Source organism: Dunckerocampus dactyliophorus, chromosome 5, assembly GCF_027744805.1.
Source record: "Dunckerocampus dactyliophorus isolate RoL2022-P2 chromosome 5, RoL_Ddac_1.1, whole genome shotgun sequence".
Classification (NCBI taxonomy): Eukaryota; Metazoa; Chordata; class Actinopteri; order Syngnathiformes; family Syngnathidae; genus Dunckerocampus; species Dunckerocampus dactyliophorus.
The window spans coordinates 20,851,853-20,870,785 of record NC_072823.1 but is presented as its reverse complement, the minus strand read 5'-3'; the positions used below and the strand labels follow the sequence as shown (position 1 = coordinate 20,870,785).

Genomic DNA, 18,933 nt, shown 5'->3' with positions numbered 1-18,933 from the left:
TTTTGCATTTTATCATCTTATTCACTGACACAAGAAAACACACACTCTGTGACAATTAATTGATGACCCAATTAATCGACAACTATTTTGGTATTTTGTTTTTTTTATTTAAAAAATATAAATATCCTCAGATTTCAGTCTCTCAGATGTGAATATTTTTACATTTCCTTAGTCATCCATGAAAGCAGACCAATTATCTTTGTGTCTTAGCTAAAACATGACATTCACACATATCAGCTTTGACTTTGGAAAAGAGTGATCGGCATTTTTGCCTCTTTTCTGACCCAACCACTAACTGTAGGTGTCTGCTTCATATTAATATTGTCCATCGATGGCCTAACCGTTTTCTCTATTAATTGAAACAACAAGCTTCCGATCAATCGACTAAGAAAATGATCATGATTGTATTTTTGTGTACATTTATTGTTTTACTGAAGCTATTCGATTTTGTATTATTTAACATTATCTTAACAGAATATTAAAGCGGTAACCTGGTGTTTGTGCACTTATTTGGTCTGTCAGTTAAAATCTTCTATTTCTGAATAGAGAGGCGGAAATGAAAAATGTGCTTTTATTTTAATCTGATTCATCAAAAAATTAAACGATTATTAAAATAATCGTTAGTTGCAGCTCCACAATGGTTCCACTGTATTCCACTGTGTTGATGTGGAAAATTACTGTATGTCCTCTGCTGATTCATAATAACAAGTAACAATGGTTGCAAACAAAAGGTCCAAGAATAATATGAATGTTAACAACCAGAAATAGCTGCATTTTATTTATATCAAGGTGTTTGTTCTCTAGCTATTTGTGACAAAAGAGAGATGTGTTTTCAGTCCTTTCGCATTAAACAAAACACCTTTCTACCTTTTTTCCCCAAGCAAAATATAGCTGATTAATCATAAAAATATATAAATCAATGATAAACAGCAGTAGTATTGAATTTTCTTCCCTCTGTTTGCGCCACATCGTCAACGTAAAGCTGAACGTCGGTGTTAAAAATATCAGGCGAGGTGTGTGTTCTAACAGCTCCACCATACAGTCATCTTAAAACTCACACTCACTGTCTCATTCACACATCTCCATACCGTCTCCACACCTCTCTGCAAGCTTTTTACATAAATGTGCTCCACTGAGCTGAGCATGAGCACTCTACTCCTCCCTGACTGCCTGCTGCACATGAAAAAGAGATGTGGATCACATCGCTGATCGCTTTCAAGACACTGCAAAATGAACATAAAAGCCAAAAATATATGAAAAGCTGGGTAAAGGGTAAAGGAAACAAGTACGGGAAAATATGTTTACATATCAAATGTAAGTTATTCAGCTTCCTTTATAGTTCTTGGAGATGTAGATACATACATACAGATTTCATATTTCCTGTTGCGTTGAAAGCAATTGCTGCTTGCCTTCGTACATCATACCAGACGCTAGCACATACGCAGAACATACACAGCAATTTCCGCTTTGCTGGGACTTCTGTGTGAAAGAGGCTACAAGTGATGTCCCGACTGTGTTATGGCTCTCATACTACCTCCGAAGGTGGTAAATTAATTCTGTTTTACCGGATCAAATGTGCCAGTTTGGAAGTAGTATCAGAAGTGTAACAAAGGCAGGACTACGGCTGTCTGAACGGGTATTTTGCTCTGTGAAGTTTAACACCTGATACTGTCACTTCTCCTGCACTGTTGTGTTGAAAGCAATTGCTGCTGTCCAAAAACGACTGTATTTTATAAGTCACACGAGACACCGGCACATCAAGAGGATTGGGGCTGCTTGAACTGTTTGTTTAAAGAAACTTGACCTTGAAGATTGTCCCACTTGCTGGGTTCTGTGCGAAAGATATAGGCGGATGAATCCCGGGTCTACTGTTACGTCTCTGATCAGTCAATTTTGTGCTGTGTCGGTACAAAAGAGGCTACAGGTGGCGTTCCAACTCTCTGTTACTACTGCCAGGTAAAATTGCCAGGTCGATTTCATCCTCCAATTCCATTTATACAGAATAGCAACGCATGAAAACAATTTCTCTCACTCAGCAGATCTTTGGATAGTCCAGGAGTACCTAATGACATGTCCGGTGTCAGCCCATAGAAGAAATACAGCATGTCAAGCATAATATAAGAATATAACAGGGCAGCAAGCTCAAGGACATAGCGAGAGAAGAGTTAAATAAACACATACATTTGAGTCGTGTTTAAATGGATAAGAGAAGAAGAGGAAAATAGACCTGTCTGAGATAGAGGCACATTAGCATTTAACCCCTTGTGTACACGAAGCTGCTCCCCTGTCAACAGCCCTAACTCAATAATCAATCACGCTGAGGCGAGCCGTGCAAACAGCAAAAGCACCCACCACCACTACCACCAGCAGCAGATCGCCAGGCAAATCCTCCGCTCGCTCGCTCGCTCCAAAAATAACTGGCCTGAGTGTTTGATTTGTGCTTTTTCTCATGTCCCAGAAAACAAGATGCCGTCGGAATGCTCATTTCATGCCTGAGAAAACTGAACATCTTCAATACTGTCAACACTAAATGTGCAACTGCACGCCTTTAACTTTTATTTTGCACCCCCACCCCACACTGCTGCTTAGTTTGTTTTAATGTAAAGTATACAACTACCGGCCACAACATTAGGTACACATTAGGCATTCACGGCACTGGTTTCCATAAAACTTTCTATAAAGATTTCTGATTTTTGTTTCACTTCTTTTTTGCACAACATGGCAAAGTTTAACACAATTTTTTGTTTTTCTATCATTTTTCATATTTTTTTCATTTTTCAATCCATTAACGTAAATGCCAAAAATTAAGCAAGATTTTGCATAATATATGTACTAAATGCTTTTCAATATGTATATTATCCTATAAAATTTAGAGATGTGATATCAGCCGATATTGCCATCAAATTTTGATACACTAAGTCCTTGTTTACAGACCATACTGTGATAAGTGAATTTCCGCCAAGTAGGATTCCTTTATAAATCAAATATTTTCATAGTCACAGCACAGAAAACCTGTTTACAACCTTCTAAACATGGTTAATGTTATTAAAGCCCTCTAGACATGAAATAACGCCCCCATAGTCACATTTACACTAGTATCACCTAGTATCACCAGTATCACATTGTAGTAAACACAATAATAGAACATTAGCCATTTATGACATACCTAAGACTTGTGCTTGTGTGTGTTGCTGCACTGTACTGACACCTAGTGACCAGTGTATAATACTAAAAAATATCATCGCGTCTTTGAATGAGGCTTCTGAATGCCTTACATATAGGTTATACATATATACATATATATTTGTATTTTAGTTCATTTAGCCGTTGATATGCTTGAAAATGCTTAATTTACACAGAAAATATGTAACTTGCTTAAATATGAATATTTTCTCACTAACAATAGGCCGTAATGATATATTTTTGAAAAAATGTGATCGAGTGAAGCCAAGCGCAAAATGTGGAAGGATTACTGTATTGCTGAGTATGATATCGGGGCACAACTGATGACATGCGCCACTGTGCAAGTTTGCTCAGTATAGCCATGGTCTGGAATTATTTCCAAGTTTTGTCTTTGGATAGCAAATATGCAAATGTGTAAATATGCCATTTTCAATGAGTGTAACGCTGGTAAGGCATCTTCCTTTATTACTTCTAATCTAATACGTTTTGTTCGTGCTGTGTTCATCCAGAGCTTTGCACTTTACTTTGTTCTTACACAAATGTTTGTGCAACATAGAAATGTGCAACTTTCCATGACTTATTTGGGTTCTGATTTGTGACTTTACGAAGACTAACGTGTGCTACTTGTTGATAGTAGGAGACCATGATATTTTAGTTGACTATTGGTCATGATGTTTTAAATGACTTTCGCTGAGACAAAATGTTTCAAATATATAGGACACTTCTCTATAACTTACATTCAGGGTTCCTACGGATTTGACATTTCAAAACTCCATTTAAAAATGTACATATCCTCTGATTTCAGCCTCTCAAATGTGAATATTTTTAAAAGTTCCTTAGTCACTCATGAAAGCAGACCTACTGTAATATATGTGTGTTTTAGGCAAAACAAGATATTCACACACATGAACTTTAACTTTGGAAAACAGTGATCAACGTTTTCTCCTGTTTTCTGATACGTTGCGGACCAAACCACTAACTGTTTGTGTTTGGCTCGTATGAATTTGGTCCCTCTAGGGCAGGGGTTGGCAACCCGCGGCTCTTCAGCCTCCTTTTTGCCATCCCACACCAAGCTCTGGGGTTTTTTTTAATACCAAAGTGGAGGAAATTTGAAATTTCGAAAAGAGTTTGAAATATCCAACTCACTGAAGGTCTGTGAATACAGCTACACTGCATTATGGCTGCTGATTGGATGAGCAAGGGAAGTGGGAGGGGTGCGGTATGTGCAGTGAGATACAAAAAAAGACATCTTGGGAGTGTTCTACCTCCCGCGATAAGATGTCCATAACCATGAGTATGTCCCTAAAAAGAAAAATCTCAACAATCTCTGAAGAAAATAGAGTTTCATTCTGAATGTATATATTCCTTTGCCTCCACTGCCAATGACGTTGGCTTGATATGTGGCGAGAAACAACAAAAAATGTAATGCAGAAAGATATGTTCAAAACAAGCACTCATCTTTTTCTGAAAAGTACCCAACTGTAGATTGGGCATAAGGAGCGATTTCGGAAATACTATGGAAGGTTGAACAGAGCAAACATACTTTCAAGAAGTGGATGAATGCTCCAAACTCAACTACATCTGCTATAGTGGCTGCACTGGCGATCGTAAGGAGGGCGAAGCCTTCACAGATAGAGAATACATGAAAGAATCATTCAAAAAAAATATCAGAGCATTTATTCTCGGAATTTAAAAAAATGAACAGAAAATTATTCGGAAAATGAAAGAAATGCATCTCTCTGCAAAGACAGTCAAGGCCAGGACCGACAGAATGGCAACAAACATCACCAGTAGGCAAATTGATTACATTAATTCAGCGCAAGCATATTCAATTGCCTGTGATTAGTCAAGTAATGTAAACAATATTGAGCAGACAGCACTGATATGCATGGCCATTTAACTTGTCAATCTTCCCAAATGTTTTCCAGGATGCATCGCCCACTGTGTATGCTCACACAAGCATCTTAGCTGGCCGAGCAAGCGCCTTAGAAAAACAAATCACACCATCGCTTTTTTTTGTAAGTTATTCATAATTTTATCTTTTAGACAACAGCACAGTGGTACATGTATGTCCACTATGGAAAAATATTAATTTCTATACTTGAGTGTCCATTTTCCATACTTTTCCCAGACCTGGAAATCTATAATCAAATTCCATACTTTTCCATACTTGCATAGGAACCCTGTACATTGCATATTTCAGTATTCGTCTTATTTTGTACAAACAGTGTTTTCATTTTCATTCATTCATTCAGTGTTTATTAAAAAAATAAACACTGTAAAATGCATCTAGTGGCATCACAGTAAAAGAAGCACAATGTGTTTATTACACAACATGAGTTTGATGGAAGAGCTGCTACCTATTTCGGTATCGGTAATGAAAAGCTGGACAATATCGGCTATTGGTAAGAAAGCCATTATCAAGCCTCTTTAGTATTAGTTATACTAACAGTATATTGTAAAGTATTTGTTTTGAAAAATGAATAGATTTCAATTACAGTTAGTTACATTCCGTCACTTTAAGAATGCAATCCAGCAGCAACAATCAATATGAGACAGCAGCTTCCTGAATAATTATTTGTTGGTTTTTTTTGCAATATCAATCCATTTCATTTATCCACATTGTCTTCCAAGCCCAAAATGAGAACCGAGCAGCAGGCGAACCGAAAAGGACACGCCCCCTCCAGACTGTGATAAACAAACGTTGCACATTACTACTATTGGTTCCGGTTCTGGAGCTCGACCCACAACAGGCCCAGCTTGCCTCTGTTTGTGAACCCCCTTAAAATACACTCAATTCTCTTCACACAGCAGACCCTTCCACCCGATAGTAAAAAGTGAGCAAACGACACAACGTCGCCACAGATTGATTACAACACACACATTAACGTCGCTCACCTTGTTTGACACATTTGAAGCGGACCGGGTCCCTGCAGTGCTTGATGACGGCCAGCACGTCCCGGCTGGTGAGGCCGGCCACAGGCATGTCGTTGACCTCCAGCAGCAGCTCATCCTCGGCCAGCTTGCCGCTCTGGATGAGCCCCTTCCCCGCTTTCACCTCACCCAAGTAGGGGAACTGGCCGAGCTCGGCGCCCCCCTTCAGCTCGAAACCTAGCTCGCCGTCCTTCCCGCGGCTGATCACGGCTTCGTGGACTTTGTTGGTCCAGTGGTTCTTCTTCTTGAGGCTCTTCGACATCGTTTCGGGGACTTGAATCACCGCAGACTGGCCCGCACGGCTGGCTACCACCACCGCCTCATGCCCGCTTCACCGCGACTCGCCACAGCTGGGCGACATCACCGACTCGCGCCGGCAGCTGTGTCCGCTCTGCGAGGCGCCAAGTCCGGCGAGAGGCTGCGACGCGTCTCGGTAGGGTGAAATTATCTCCACTGTCAAGACACACAAGACGCAGAAGACAAACACTGGCGCATATAACCCGGATGTGAAAGCCGAAGGAGGGGAGAGATGAATGGTTCTGGTTCGGCGTCGGAAGAGGAGGGGAGGGGACACAACACTCCCACCAGTCGGCCTCCCTGCCAGGGGCGCCTCTTCCTGTGGTCCAATGGGGAGGGAGGAGGCACTGAATGCACCACCACCTTTCTGCTGCTTCACGGCTTTTCCTGAAAGTGTACTCAATTCGTCTTGTTTGTGACCCTCAGCAGAGCCCCACGAACTGATGTTTTGTATGCTATTAAAAAAATAAAGTATATTTTAAAATGACATTGTCCCTGAAGGCAGCATCAGTGTAAAACTAGGTCCAATAACTCTGCAAAAGTTACTTTTTCATAATGGTCTAACAGCAAGAGCAGGAGTCAGGAACCTTTTTGGCTAGAGAGCCATGAAAGCCAAATTTTAAAAAATGTAATTCAGTGAGAGCCATATAATCTTTTTTTAACACTGAACACAAATAAATGCGTTCATTTTTCGGCAAGAGCAACAATTTTAGAATATAGTAAATCCCTGCATGTATTTTTTTATGATGTTGTTATACTGAAGCTAATCAATAAATAAAATTGCCAAAAATAAAATTCTTACCATTCATGTGACTTCTGGTGCTGCATGGTTTACGTCTGTCGACTCATCGAAAGCGAGGGAAAAGTATACCGCTGCAGTTATGTCCTTCACTTGTTTCCTCCACTTGATTTGCCATCCTGAACAGTTCTTTCTGACTTTTATTTGTTTGATTATCTTGTCTTCATCCAAAGTCGTTAAAAAGTTAATTCACTGCATAAAGCATGAATGTTTTGTCAAATTCGCTATCACTGTTGCTAAAGAACCAGCAAAGCTGACGGAAAACCAGTCAGCTTGCTGGCTGGCTTGCACTTTGGAGTAACTCTTGGCATGCCTTCTTCCGGGTGTCCCCAGCTGGATATTTACCGGTAGATGCAAATGTATCCCGGCATGTGTCGAAGTGCCGCTTTACATTTGACGGTTTCATTGACGAAATTTTATCAATGCATATTAGACACACCGCCAAACCTGCTCTCTCCACAAAGGTGAATTCCTCTGTCCATTCGTGCTGAAATGTACGGTACTCATCTTTCTTTCTTTTTGCCATCTTTGTAAACAGTGTTGGCACCAGCTACAGAATCAGGCAGGATGTTCACTTCTTGACTACCGTACTCAAATAACCCGGGAGGCTACCGCATTATTTAATTATAATCCTGTTTTGGCGCCTGAGCCGCCAAGAATGAGAAGGACAGCCATTGCCGTAGAAAATGGATTGCTGGATTAAAATGCATTATAATGTTTCATATTTTGAATGTTTTTTTAACACTGTGATTTCTGTAACGTTTTACTTCAAAATGTCAGCGAAAACAAAAAAGAAAAAAGTTAAGAAACATGTGAGAGCCTGAGGTAGACATCAAAAGAGCCATATATGGCTCGTGAGCCATAGGTTCCTGACCCCCACTGTAGAGCTTGTTTTCAAGCACTAAATGTAAGAAAAATCTATCATCTCCCTTACTTGTTTGCTCCACTTTTGAGGGAAGAGGCGATCAAACGTTTTCATGAAGGAAAAGCCTCCTTCCTCATGGACATCATACCGTCTCTGACCCGCTGGGGCTGGAGCAAATAGGCCAACCTAGCATGATGTTGCTGTTAAAATGGGACTGTAACGTTAGCACTGTAGCTCACATATATGCTAGTATCGCTAACATTTGTCCTATTCCTTAAGGTTACGTTGTTGTAGTGCAGTTACAGTGTATATTAAAAACAAGTCCATAGGCTGACTAGGATTGAGTTTTGCCTCAGCAGTGAAACTTAGTATGCATTAATTTAAGCTTTCCTGATACTAATTGCTTGGTTCCCTTTCAGATAAAACCACATGGGATACTGTGTGTAATCCAAGACTTTGAAAAGTAATGCTTGAGAATAGGGATGCTCCGATAGATTGTCCACCGATCAGTTTCGGACGATTTCCGTAAAAAATCGCGTTAATAAATAAATTTAATGTGGCATTTGAAGAACAACACTCTTCCCTCACTGAGGCAAAATTTCAGTGAAAATTTTTTCGAAAACCGTATCATACAAAAACCGGGGCATTTGAAGACCAAGTTTTGGCTGAAAGTCAAAAATAAACCGCTTTTGGTCAAATTCGACCATTGCATCGTGGTGAGCTTTTCAACTCATACTGTATGTAGAAAGTGGATAAAGGACACAAAGAGCTTCTTCAAGCCACAACTGGACAAACACAGCTCATTAGCATTAAAGCTAAAGACACACAGAACGGCGTGTTGCCAGTAGGGCTTACTAAAAGCACTTTCAAACTGTCTGAATGTCTAAATTCCAGCATCAGGACTAGGTTTTGGACAACACACTTCCAATGAAAGATTGTGGCGATAAAAACAGAAACGCATTTTAAATTAAACTTGAGTGTTTTATTTGACATTAATCCAGATCGCAAATGCATGTTGCCTTGTTTTGCTATGTCCCACTGCCAAGGTAAATCATTCAGCTCATTGGCTAAAACGGTCTCTGGACACCTCATTAGGTACACCCTAAACCGGCCAGTCTAACAAGATCCAATAAAAGAATCTGACTTACCGAAATAACAATGCTCATTCTATGCATGCGCTCCATTGCAACTAAGTTACACAACGGTGAAGATATAACGGTCCACTAGGTGTCTAATATTTCATATATCAAAGTATACTTCCTTTTCAATGACTTGGCAGCTACTTCTAAGATTTGTCAGCTTTTAAGCTTCTGCTGTCATTTGACATTCAAATGCTTTTGGGGAAATATTATATATTTTGTGATATTGTAAAGGAACCACATTATGAGGCGTTGTACAACTACTGCAAACTACCCCCACAATAAGAAACACAACAAATAAGAAGCTTCTACTTTTCAGCAGGGCTTTAACAAAACATTTACATTGGTCATCATCACATGACACCATTCCTATGTTGACCCAAGTCCAGCAGTGACTGGTAAATCCTTTTGTAGCCATGACTTTTTAATGCCAGGCTCTGCAAGTAAAAAACAAGTTGCATGTAAGATTTATGACACAAGTCAAGAGTCTGCTCCATCATTTCTACATCATTTCTAGTCACATGCTCACTGTGTGTGTGTGTGTGTGTGTGTGTGTACTATTGTAATGCGAGCATCTTCGCTGCCGAGCGACATCACAGTGCAATCACCCCTGTGCACTTGCAGCCAATAAATAATCCATAAAGCAGAAGTATGTTCACTTTGAATGTCGCTTTACCGACTTGGGCATTGGTGTCTTGCGAGGTCGTACCTCAGCAACAGCATGCCACAAATGACGCTAATTCTGAGCCTGAGCTGCATGATTGTTTTGAAATGTAACGCTATAGCAAAGCTCAATCTTTCTTTGTCACCTCTGCTGGTGGCTATTGGAACTGCAGGCACCTGAGGCGCTCACTGGACACTTAATTAGGTACACCTGTCCTGTTAAGATCCAGTTCTAGAGCTGTTAATAAAGATCATTATTATTGTGGTTAAGAAAGCATTTGTCCCAATAATGGGAACTGAGTTAACCTGTTCCAGAATCAACCTGTCACCACTGTACATGATTATTAGCTGTAGTTACAAGTGTAAGAAGAAGTTAACTGAGTACTCACCTCACGCACTTGACAAGGTGATGAACAAGCAGACAGAGATTGCTGTGAGTGCCAGGGAGGTGAGTCTCTTCACACTATGACAAACTGCAGCTCACTTTCCAGCAGTGGTGTGCAGTCAGGGCCAGCAAGGCCTTCTCTGCTACCTTAACCACTACCAGAAGCACTGCCCTACATTTCCAACTTTAAATTGTAGTATTTGTTCCATAAAATTGTTTTAATTTATTCCCAACAGTCTATTATCTTCATTTAGTAGCGTGTTTCTTGGCTGCACTGTTTCCAGTAGTATATGTCCAGTATGTTAGATTGTTTTGTCCAATCAGATTTCAGCTTCTATGTGTTGCCATATGAATGTAATTTGTCCAGGGCCTTCAGAATCAAGACTGCTGGCCCCTGTTCCATATGCACTATTAGCAATGGGGCTGTTTTTTTTTTAATTTGCCAGTCAGGGCCATCTAGCCGGCCTACAATGACATCAGCTCTTTTCCATCCTCTGATTGGTTGATCAGAGCAAAACTGTTCAACAAAAAGGTTTTATATTTTTGTCACATTAGTAGATCAATATTGATTATGAACTGGTTCAGATGATGTTGTAGTGTAGATGTTGGGAGTTCTGTGAACCTTTATTCACCAAGCATTTCTATTTATGCTTGTTACATTTGGCTGAGCAAGCACCAGTGTACCGCCGATCACAAGTGGAAATTCATTACTAACTCAAAGTTATTAGCAGTAATGTAAGTCAAGCACATTGGTGACCAATCGGGGGTGTCACAATTGCACGTTTATTTATTGCAAGTTTGACAGATGTTGGTAGTACAACTTACGTGCGTTGGCTGTACGAATGAAGCGACAGCCGTGCGACCGAGCAGCCTCACATTTCATGCATGGTACACACGTTTGATTTACAGGTTGTACATTGGGTGCACTGTGATCTCACCCCTTCATGGTCACCACAAATACGTTCTCCACGAGCAAAAAAAAAAATGCAGCGATTTGGGGAACGCCACAAATCGCACAGCCGGAAAAATCGTACGTCTGGTTGTGACCTAGGGTTAAAGACATATGTAAAATTGATTGCAGGTGGCAGTAGATTAGTTTTATGTTTACACTAAAAGAACTACAGTTCCAATGATGCTTAGAGTGCCGAACCAGGAAGTAGTGAAAGAGATGCTGCTACCATATGTTTTGATAGAAGTCTTATGCAGCGATCTGACAAATCTTAAATAACTTTGATCAAATGTAGAATTACTTCTGCTTCTGCTTGGACATTAACACGGTGACAGCTGTTCAACTCCAATGGGGAAAAACAGCAACACATCATAAGCGAGTGATGTTGGAAACATCGAATGCAAATTGGATTCAAGGTTTATATTGTGCGTAAAGCACCTAATGTGCAGTTCCAATCTTGCTTCGCGCATTGCTGCTTCCATATTACGTGTATTATCATTCACGGTAGCAATGCCATAACCCACAGACTGATAAGACTCCTGGTTGCCCTGTTCTTGCGAGACAGCTTTTATCTAAAAGAAGAGAAATATCGTCCCGTTTTAAGCTCGCAAGATCTCGTGAAATTGCTTCCTCTACACAGGTGACTGTACTTTGAAACCCCGCCATAGCAAATATTTGCAATTGTTATTTTTTGTTTATTTGGTCATGGCTCTCAGTGTCTGGCGAAAAAAAATTCTGGCTGGCTCGCTGAAGGCCCAGTTCCCAAAAGCACCACCCACCACTGCTTTCCAATGTAGATCTTGGTATATTACAAGAAAGTTGTTGTCGGTGCTGTTTTTTTTTAAGAAAAAAGGCCAGATTTTTCTAATTGTTTTTCTTTTTTACAATGATAAAGTAGTCATATTACAAAAGAGTCTTTAAAAAAAAAGATGGAATATTACAAAAATAACCGAAAGCCATATTCTAAAAAAAAACATTTTGCTTGAAGAAAGTCTGAGAAAGAAAGTGGCATTTTTCTTAATGTTGGAATGTTATGAGAGAAGCACAAAAGTGTTAAAACTACGAGAAAAGAAAGTCAATTTTTTTCACAAAAAAACTTATTTCTCTCATAAACTTGTAATGTTACAAGAAAGTCGTTGTTTCCTTCGAGAATGTTGAAATATTATGAGAAAAGAAAGTCAGATTTTTTCATAAAAAACTGTTAGAAGAAAGTAAAACTAAAAATCTTGAATAAAATTGTATTAGAAGGAAACAAAGTAATTTTTTTCATGATATTAGAATGTTATAAGAAACATTTTTTTAAAATTGTTGCGCGAGAAGAAAGTCCTTTTTTTATTTTAATATTATGAGAAAGGAAAGTCATATTTTTCTGAAATAATGCTGTAATTATGTAATGTAATGTAATGTAAAATAATGTAATTTTACGAGAAAAGGTTTTTCTCAATGTTGGAATATTACAAAAAAAAATTGTTATATGAGACGAAAAGCCACAAAGTATTTTCTTAAATGCTGGAATATTAAGAGAAGCTATTAAAATTTTAAAAAATTGTTAAGGTAGAAAAAAGTAACATTTTTTTTGTTTAAAAAAACTGTGCTATCACGAGAAAAGAAAATTGTATTTGTCTTAAATAATGTTGGAATATATTTAGAAAAGAAAGTTGTATTTTTTCTCAGGCAACAGTCGTAACAGGCCACGGTAATTTCATTTGCGAGAAACGGGTCATGTACTGTATGTGTAAAAAGAAGTTAACCATGTATTCACCCTTAACTTTGATGACATGTGATGGACGCGGTGACCAATGTGCAGGGAAGAGCTTATTGCAAGGTGAGTCTTGTCGCATTAAGGTGTTCTTTACTATTATTATTTTATATGCTTTAGCCATGTTGTGCTGAGCAGTCAGGACCAGACAAGTGTGTGTGTGTGTGTGTGTGTGTGTGTGAAGGACAATAATGAAAATAGTGCATGTTTAGCTTCAATGGTTGTCATCCATCCTTTTCTTTGCCATCAGTGAGCTGAAGTCTCACAAGATTTGGTGAAGCCCTGCGTGACGTCACCCCCTGTGTTCAACAAAGCTTCTTTCTTTGCAAACATAAGAACAGAAGGAGATTTTTTTTTTTTTAAATAATCATCTGTCAGAGCCCAGAGCTGCTGCGTCTAAATTTAGAGTCACTAGAAACAAGTCACTGCGTTTCTCTTGACAAGCGTCAGATGAGTAAACATTTTCAAGTGTCTGAGGTGGTCGCTCACACGTCAGCGATTGCAGGAAGTGACTTTCAGGGTTTTTTTTGACACAACTATGTGCACCAAAATCCTTTTCGTGTGAGCTGAAAGAGCAAGTAGAGGAGAATATTGCTTCGTGTCATCTTTAGAAACGAGCATCCCAACAACGGCAATAACACCAAGCCGTCTGCGAACACAGCAGGGGAATCTCTTTAGAGCTTATATGGATTTTTGCTTTCCTTCACTCTTGCCTGTGTGTGTTTGCTGCTATAGCCAGGAAACACTCACCGACTTAGCAACGTGCACTGAAATTGTTTTGTAAAGATGGCTTGGTAAAGATGGAGGGCAGAAGGGGTCACATGCACGCTCAATGTAGGCTATACTGTGAGTCTCCGCCCTTTTCCCCCATGCACATTTATACAATGAAGAAGGTGCATTAACAGTCAGACGTAAAATACAGTAGTCACATGTAAACGCATGCCACACTAACACATGTAAAAGTTGATTAGACCTGATGGCTTCAGGCAAGCAGATCGTGTTAACCTTCAAGCTCACGATGACATGAATTATGTATTAAAACGTGTGATTGCCAAGTACACCTGTCAAACTTGCTGCAGATTATATTGTATCATATGACACAATTAGCAAGCATATTGACTTCATGAGGTGGAGTTTTTTTTTATTTTTTTTTTTTACTTTTTTTAGTTGCTGTTAAGTGGCCCCATAAAACAGTCAATTATATCTATAGTGTTAGAGCAGGGTCGGGACCCTTTTTGGCTAAGCCATGAATGCCACATATTTTAAAATGTATTTCCGTGAGAGCCATATCGTATTATTTTTTAACACTAAATATAAATATAGCTGTGCATTTTTAGACAAGACTAACAATTTTAGAACATAGTAAGCCTCTGCATTTATTCTTTTTAACAACATTGTTATACTGAAGCTAATCAATAACAAATTACCATTAATGCGACTTCTGGTGCTGCATGGTTTTGCTAATGGCTTTTGTAGTCTGGTTGATACGGAGTGAGGTTAAGCGTCATGTCCTCCACTTCATTTGCCATCATGATGGTGCGATCGTGAACAGTTCTTGCTGACAGACTCATGTACTTTTATTCGTTTGATTATCTTTATCCGAAAAGTCGTCAAAAAGTTCATTCGCCACATCAAGCGTGAATGTCGGCTTGTCGGCTCCACGCACGCAGTTGCTGCTGGCGAGCTTGCACTTTTGGAGTAACTCATATTGCTAGAAAAAAAGGCATAACATTTCAAGAAAAAGTTGTAATATGAGGAAGTACGGTATAAGAAATAAGGTTGTATTGTTAAGAGGACATCAGCAACGGGAATGAAGACATTATATAAAATGAAAACGTTCCTTGACAAAAAAAAGTCATTATTTAAAGTCATATTGTTTCTAGGAATTTTTTTTATTTTTTTAGAAAATGAACATGCAAATAAAAAAATAAAGTCGGCGAATTTTTGGCGAAAGTCAAAATATAAGAAAATAACTATTTTTTTCTCTTGAAATATATATATAATAGTATATTAAGTCCTATTTTTCAAGAAAAAAAATGTAATCTTATGGGCTATAAAGTCATAATTCAGTCAGTCAGTCTCTTTCAATCCATGCAATAATCATGTAACGTCATGAAAGATTAGTTTCTGGTGATAATGGCAGACCAAAGCCAACAACGAGGTGATTCAGTTTGTGTAGATCTGTGAGCGGTTTACGGTGTCTTTCAAAAAAGACATGGTTTAATCCTGGTTTATGTGAACACCTTGATATCAGTCTTACATCACAAGTCTTCTACTCTTTTAAAGATGAAGGGCAAAAAAAAAAAAAAACTTTTCAGACTTAGATGAAATTGACTACAAAGTCAGTATGTGCTTTCAGTGGTTGATCAGCATCATTAGCATCGTCCGTGGCCTTTTTCCTTTCATATTGCTCTCCTTTTAAGTCCATACCTTAGCTCTGATGGGAGCGTCACACTCGCCGAGTTTGATCTCCCTTGAAGGAATTAAAGGATTAGCATAATGATTGTGCAGTTAGCTTTGACATCACACAATGCTGCTCTAAAAATAGGCCACTCTATAATGCCTGATCATTGTGCTTAAACACAAACTGCTTATCCCAAAGTGTTAAGAGATGAGTCAGCCTTGGCACAGCTGTCACCCGCTCGTTTTCATCATTACTGCATATGTGCTATAACTAAATACATAAATGCAAGGGATCAGAAGCATTCTACTGGCAACGTTTTCTCTGTTCTGCCCTCTATAGGTGGGCCTAATGGGAGCACACCATGTTTAAGTGTAGTAGTTCGTAGTGCCACTAGAGGGAGCCATTACAATTGGCATCACTATATCACTGGCAGCCAATGAGCCTCCGTAGTGCAAAACAAAACAGCTTTTTAAGTCTACTGGGAGGATTTAAAGAGACATTTCTATGGAAAACTGACTTTTTAATTGCTTGTATGCACACATTTGGGTCTCTGGAGTGCCTGCCTAACAATGGTATGGCTATACAGTCGTCACTCGAAGTATCACGTTTCAATTATTGCTCCCCTACTTTATCATGATTTTTCAGAAATACATGGCAGTTTCATGGTAGACTATTATTAGGTAGTAGGTAGTAGGTAGTCTATTATTAGTCAAAACACACGCAGGTTATATGTCAAATCTGGTCACTAGCCAAAACATTGAGACGTTACCTAACATTACATTACCTTAAGACTGCAGCCATGGCATGTCTGACATGATATGGGTGAAAAAAGGTTCTCCTCACATTCCGTGTGGAAGCGGGAAGTTTTTGGTTTCTAAAGTTGAGGCTAACTGGTTAGCTTGCTAGCACGCTAGCGAGCAGCCGTCTAGAGCCCCTACCGCAAAACAGTTGAGCAACGTGTTGTAAACAATGAGTAAGAGTGTAAAGGTGACTACATGGGTGTTATTTCATGTCTTGCGAGCTCTAGTAGTGTTAAAAACCGTGAGGTTTTGCATGCTCTATGAAAATATTCCATTTATGATACAATCCTATAGCACGTATTTTCATTTAATGCAGTTGCAACCAATTAGCCCCTATAAACGAGGGACAGCACTGTGCGTCTGTAGCTTTACGGATAATGAGCTGTTTGTCCATGCCTGTCTGACAGTGTGTGTGGTTCCACAAAGTGCTATTGTGCACTTTATCCTCTTTTTACACATTTCTACAATGTTATTTTTACACTGTAGTTCTGCACTCGTACAACATAATAGATACCATATATCACATACCAAAATCTAACGTTGAGAGGGACAGGACACAAACATTGGCAATACTACTAGCATAGCTGTGTGTGCTACAGTGCTAACATTATACTCACAATTGAACAGCAATTGATCAACAATAATCAAACTTACAGCTTCCACGTTTGCACCTGTCTGATGGATAGTTAGCTGAGCTCCAGGCTTTACTTAAGATGCGTAGTGAAGCCTGAACTGGTGGGCGTACACATGGGGCAGGCTGATCAACAGGGTTCCTTTGGATTTGACATTTCAAAATTCCATACTTTTTCCAGACTGAGTAAATAGATGTGCATCATTAGAGCTTCACAATTTATAAATCGATTATCCAATTAATTTACAACTATTTTGTTACAGTAATCCCTTGTTTAATACGGCCAATGGTTCCAGACCCCACCATGATAAGTGAATTTCCATCCAGTAAGATTACTTATTTATAAATGGAATATTTTAGTAGTTAGCGCATACAGGTTTGACATTCTAAATACGGTTTAAAAGAGCCCACTCGATGTGAAAAAACACACCTAACGTCACCCTTACATTCGTATTATCCCATACAGTAGACATAACCCAATATAAGCCATAAATAAGTCTAATACTAGTATGTGTTGCTATAAATGTGTTCCGGTGGCACACACAGGAAGTGGCGTCGGGGGTTCACAGTTGAATTTTAAGTTTGGCATGTGTTATGCAACACTCGCTTGTTAGGGAGTATTGTGCTTGTTGTGCGAAAATTCAAACCTGCAATAAAAGCCTGTTGCTCCACCGAACATGACTGAAACCTAATACCAGTGTAGAATACTGCATATATCCCAGCACCTTTGAATGTCTTTATATTTGTATTTTAATTCAGCCATTTTTATGCTTTCAATTGATTTAGGCCAAAAATGCATACAATTTGCTTGAATATGGATATTTTAATTGATGGTATGTGATTAAAAATTGTTTGATTTAAAAATGTAAATATCCTCTGATTTCAGCATCTCAAATTGAGTACTTTTTTATTTCTTTAGTCATTCATGAAAGCAGACTATCTGTGTTTGAGGCAAAACAAGACAATCACACACATCAGCGCCTCTTTTGATATTTTGCAGACCAGCCCACTAACTGTGGTTGGTTCATGTTGATTTGGTCCGTGTAGGCCTTTACTCAGCAACAATGTTAATTGCGGCCCTAGTTGGAATTAATAGTTTGTTTTCATATTCTGAATATGTATGTCCTTATGTCACCATATAATTTCCAGGAGATTATAGCTAGGTAATGTAGCTCATACAAAAGGTTAGAGAAGGTAAGAGCAGAGGGCTGGCCAGTCAACATGTCAATCTTCCCGATGTTTTCCGGAAGGCGTTGCCTACTGTGTGCTAGCAAGGGCCTTAGGAAAACATTTAGTTATTCATAATTTAATTTTTTTTAAAAACAGAATAGCGGTAACAGTCTTGGAAACTTGAATATTCTTCCATACTTGACTTTTCATTTTCCATACTTTTCCAGACCTGGAAATGTAATCAAATCAAATTCGATACTTGCGTAGGAACCCTGTATCAAGCTAAAGCAGGTCAAATACACCTCTTCTCTCGAAAGTGGAGCAAACAAGTGAGGGAGATAAGACCTTCCTTAGGTTTGGTGCTCATAAAGAGGCTCTCGGGACATACCTGTATATAACTGTTCATTTAGAATGCATCCATAACTCACTTTGGCTTAAACCCACAAATCTTTAAAAATAATTTAGGCTTTTTGTTTGAAAGGCTCAAATTATTGTACTCGTAAAAAAATACAAAATCGCAATCCTTGTAACTGCAGAAAAACTGCACCTGTATTTTCACTTGTAATTTTGTCGGAATTATTAATTACCAGTGTATGTTACATTATCATATTAGTATAAGAGCATTTCCTGTCAAATTCAACACGTGTTAATATTTTTGGATTTTTATTTATTTTTAAAAATCAGATTTACTGTAACCCTTAGGTCAAAAAACTATTTCACCAGTAACAAGGACAAATATCTATTTGCATGCCTCATACTTCATATTAATGACCTTTAACTGCCTAAGTTACCAAATATGGTTCCTTTCTCTACAAAGGCTTCAAATACAAGTGTCTGCATTACGTATCACTGACCAAAATTGTTAAAAAGTTACAATTTTCCCTCGAAATGATAAATCAGCAACCAAATAAAACGTAAGAGTTTGTTGCATAAGGTGCTATGGTTTCACCACAGC

General features: G+C 38.8%; 1 protein-coding gene across 7 annotated transcripts in view; it reads right to left on the bottom strand.

The window, feature by feature from the left end:
- LOC129181511 (membrane-associated guanylate kinase, WW and PDZ domain-containing protein 2-like) overlaps positions 1–6,946 on the bottom strand; it is a 133,875-nt gene extending 126,929 nt beyond the window's left edge. For 2 of the 7 annotated variants that reach the window (XM_054776798.1, XM_054776799.1), the window contains exon 1: positions 6,082–6,710. In XM_054776798.1, the coding sequence (XP_054632773.1) occupies positions 6,082–6,379 (298 nt within the window). In that variant the 5' untranslated portion in view covers positions 6,380–6,710. Of the gene's footprint in view, positions 1–6,081 lie in introns of all 7 variants that reach the window. The other 5 variants (XM_054776797.1, XM_054776796.1, XM_054776800.1 and 2 more) reach the window with 5 other exon arrangements.
- Between the last annotated feature and the right edge of the window lie 11,987 nt (positions 6,947–18,933).